General features: G+C 31.5%; 1 protein-coding gene across 1 annotated transcript in view; it reads right to left on the reverse strand.

Moving 5' to 3' along the window:
* Positions 1-1,104: 1,104 nt before the first annotated feature.
* LOC106949032 (heat shock protein 30-like) overlaps positions 1,105-1,231 on the reverse strand; it is a 7,258-nt gene continuing 7,131 nt past the window's right edge. The window contains exon 2 of the mRNA XM_015034995.1: positions 1,105-1,198. Coding sequence (XP_014890481.1) covers positions 1,120-1,198 — 79 coding nt within the window. The 3' untranslated portion in view covers positions 1,105-1,119. The remainder of the gene's footprint in view (positions 1,199-1,231) is intronic.

Below are 1,231 nucleotides of genomic sequence, written 5' to 3' on the forward strand. Positions count from 1 at the left end.
CATGTGGTCTCCTAATCACATTTCACCATTTAGGTCCAAATTAAACATTTCCTTTTGGGTGCTTAATTGTTTTGTCAGAGGTTTACATGGATCTGGTCCAATCACCTCCAACACTGACAGTTTATTGCTGCCATCTTGTGGAGGGATAAATAAAACTGTGGTTGCTCAGTATTTTACCGTGAAAATACTGTAACCTTTTAATTTTTTTTTTTACAGTGTAGTGTTCACCATGCTTGTTTCAAATTCTCTACTTGATTCTGGAGATTAACTGTTGTGATCATTCCTGACCCGATTTAGTCCTCAGAGTCCACCACAATTTTTTGTCTTCTGTTTATCCACCAGCTTTCACCAACCATGGTTTATCAAAGATGTGGAGAGTTTCCTAGACAAAGGTTCAATATTTTTGCTTTATTGCTTTTGTTTTGTATCAGCATGTCTCATTCTCAATAATTAGGATTGTTTTTGTCAACTGATTTCATTTATTATGTTTTGAGATCTACTTTCTGACCTTAATCAACTTAAGCATTAATTACGTCCTCCTCCTATTCAAGCTGAATATGAAAATTTTATTTTTATGTTTGCTTGTTATTCTTACTTTTATATTCTTATTATTTTTCTGTCTTTATCGGCTGATGTTTAATGTTTTTTATCACTTTCCTTATATAAACATGCTACAGATTTAGTTTGTACTTTCAGTTGTTTTATGTAAATGTTTTATTTAGTCTGTTATTGTTGATGTAATGCTGACATTTGTCAACAAATTTAAAATGAACATTTGTTTTTAGCAACTGAAAAACTTATAAGTTATGTTTCATTTCATAATAAATCTTTGATCTGTTGCTTAAATTCAAGCTGTCAGTTTAATTGTTTTAAGCCCATGTCTTCTTTAACTGCAACAAAGTTTAATTTCAACATTTTCTTGAAGTATTATTTGATTTATTAGAATTGTATTTAATAAAACATTGACATGACAGAAACAAGGAACTTTCACAACTTTTTATAATTACTTTTACAGTTTATTTTACAAAAGTTTGTTTTTTCTTTGCTATAAAATGGAAGAGTAACATTCATCTTTCCATAACAATGGCAACGTATTACACCATGTAAATTAATTGTTTTTCATGATCCATTGTGTGTTTCTGCTCTGCTGTCCTTTTCCTGTGAACACACACTCTGCTGTGGTTCCTCCTCTGAGCTCCTCTTGATAGTCAGCTCTCTCTCTGTTCCCTCG

The sequence above is a fragment of the Poecilia latipinna genome, unplaced genomic scaffold (genome assembly GCF_001443285.1).
Source record: "Poecilia latipinna isolate Pla-1442-1.1 unplaced genomic scaffold, P_latipinna-1.0 Scaffold320, whole genome shotgun sequence".
In the NCBI taxonomy this organism is placed as follows: Eukaryota; Metazoa; Chordata; class Actinopteri; order Cyprinodontiformes; family Poeciliidae; genus Poecilia; species Poecilia latipinna.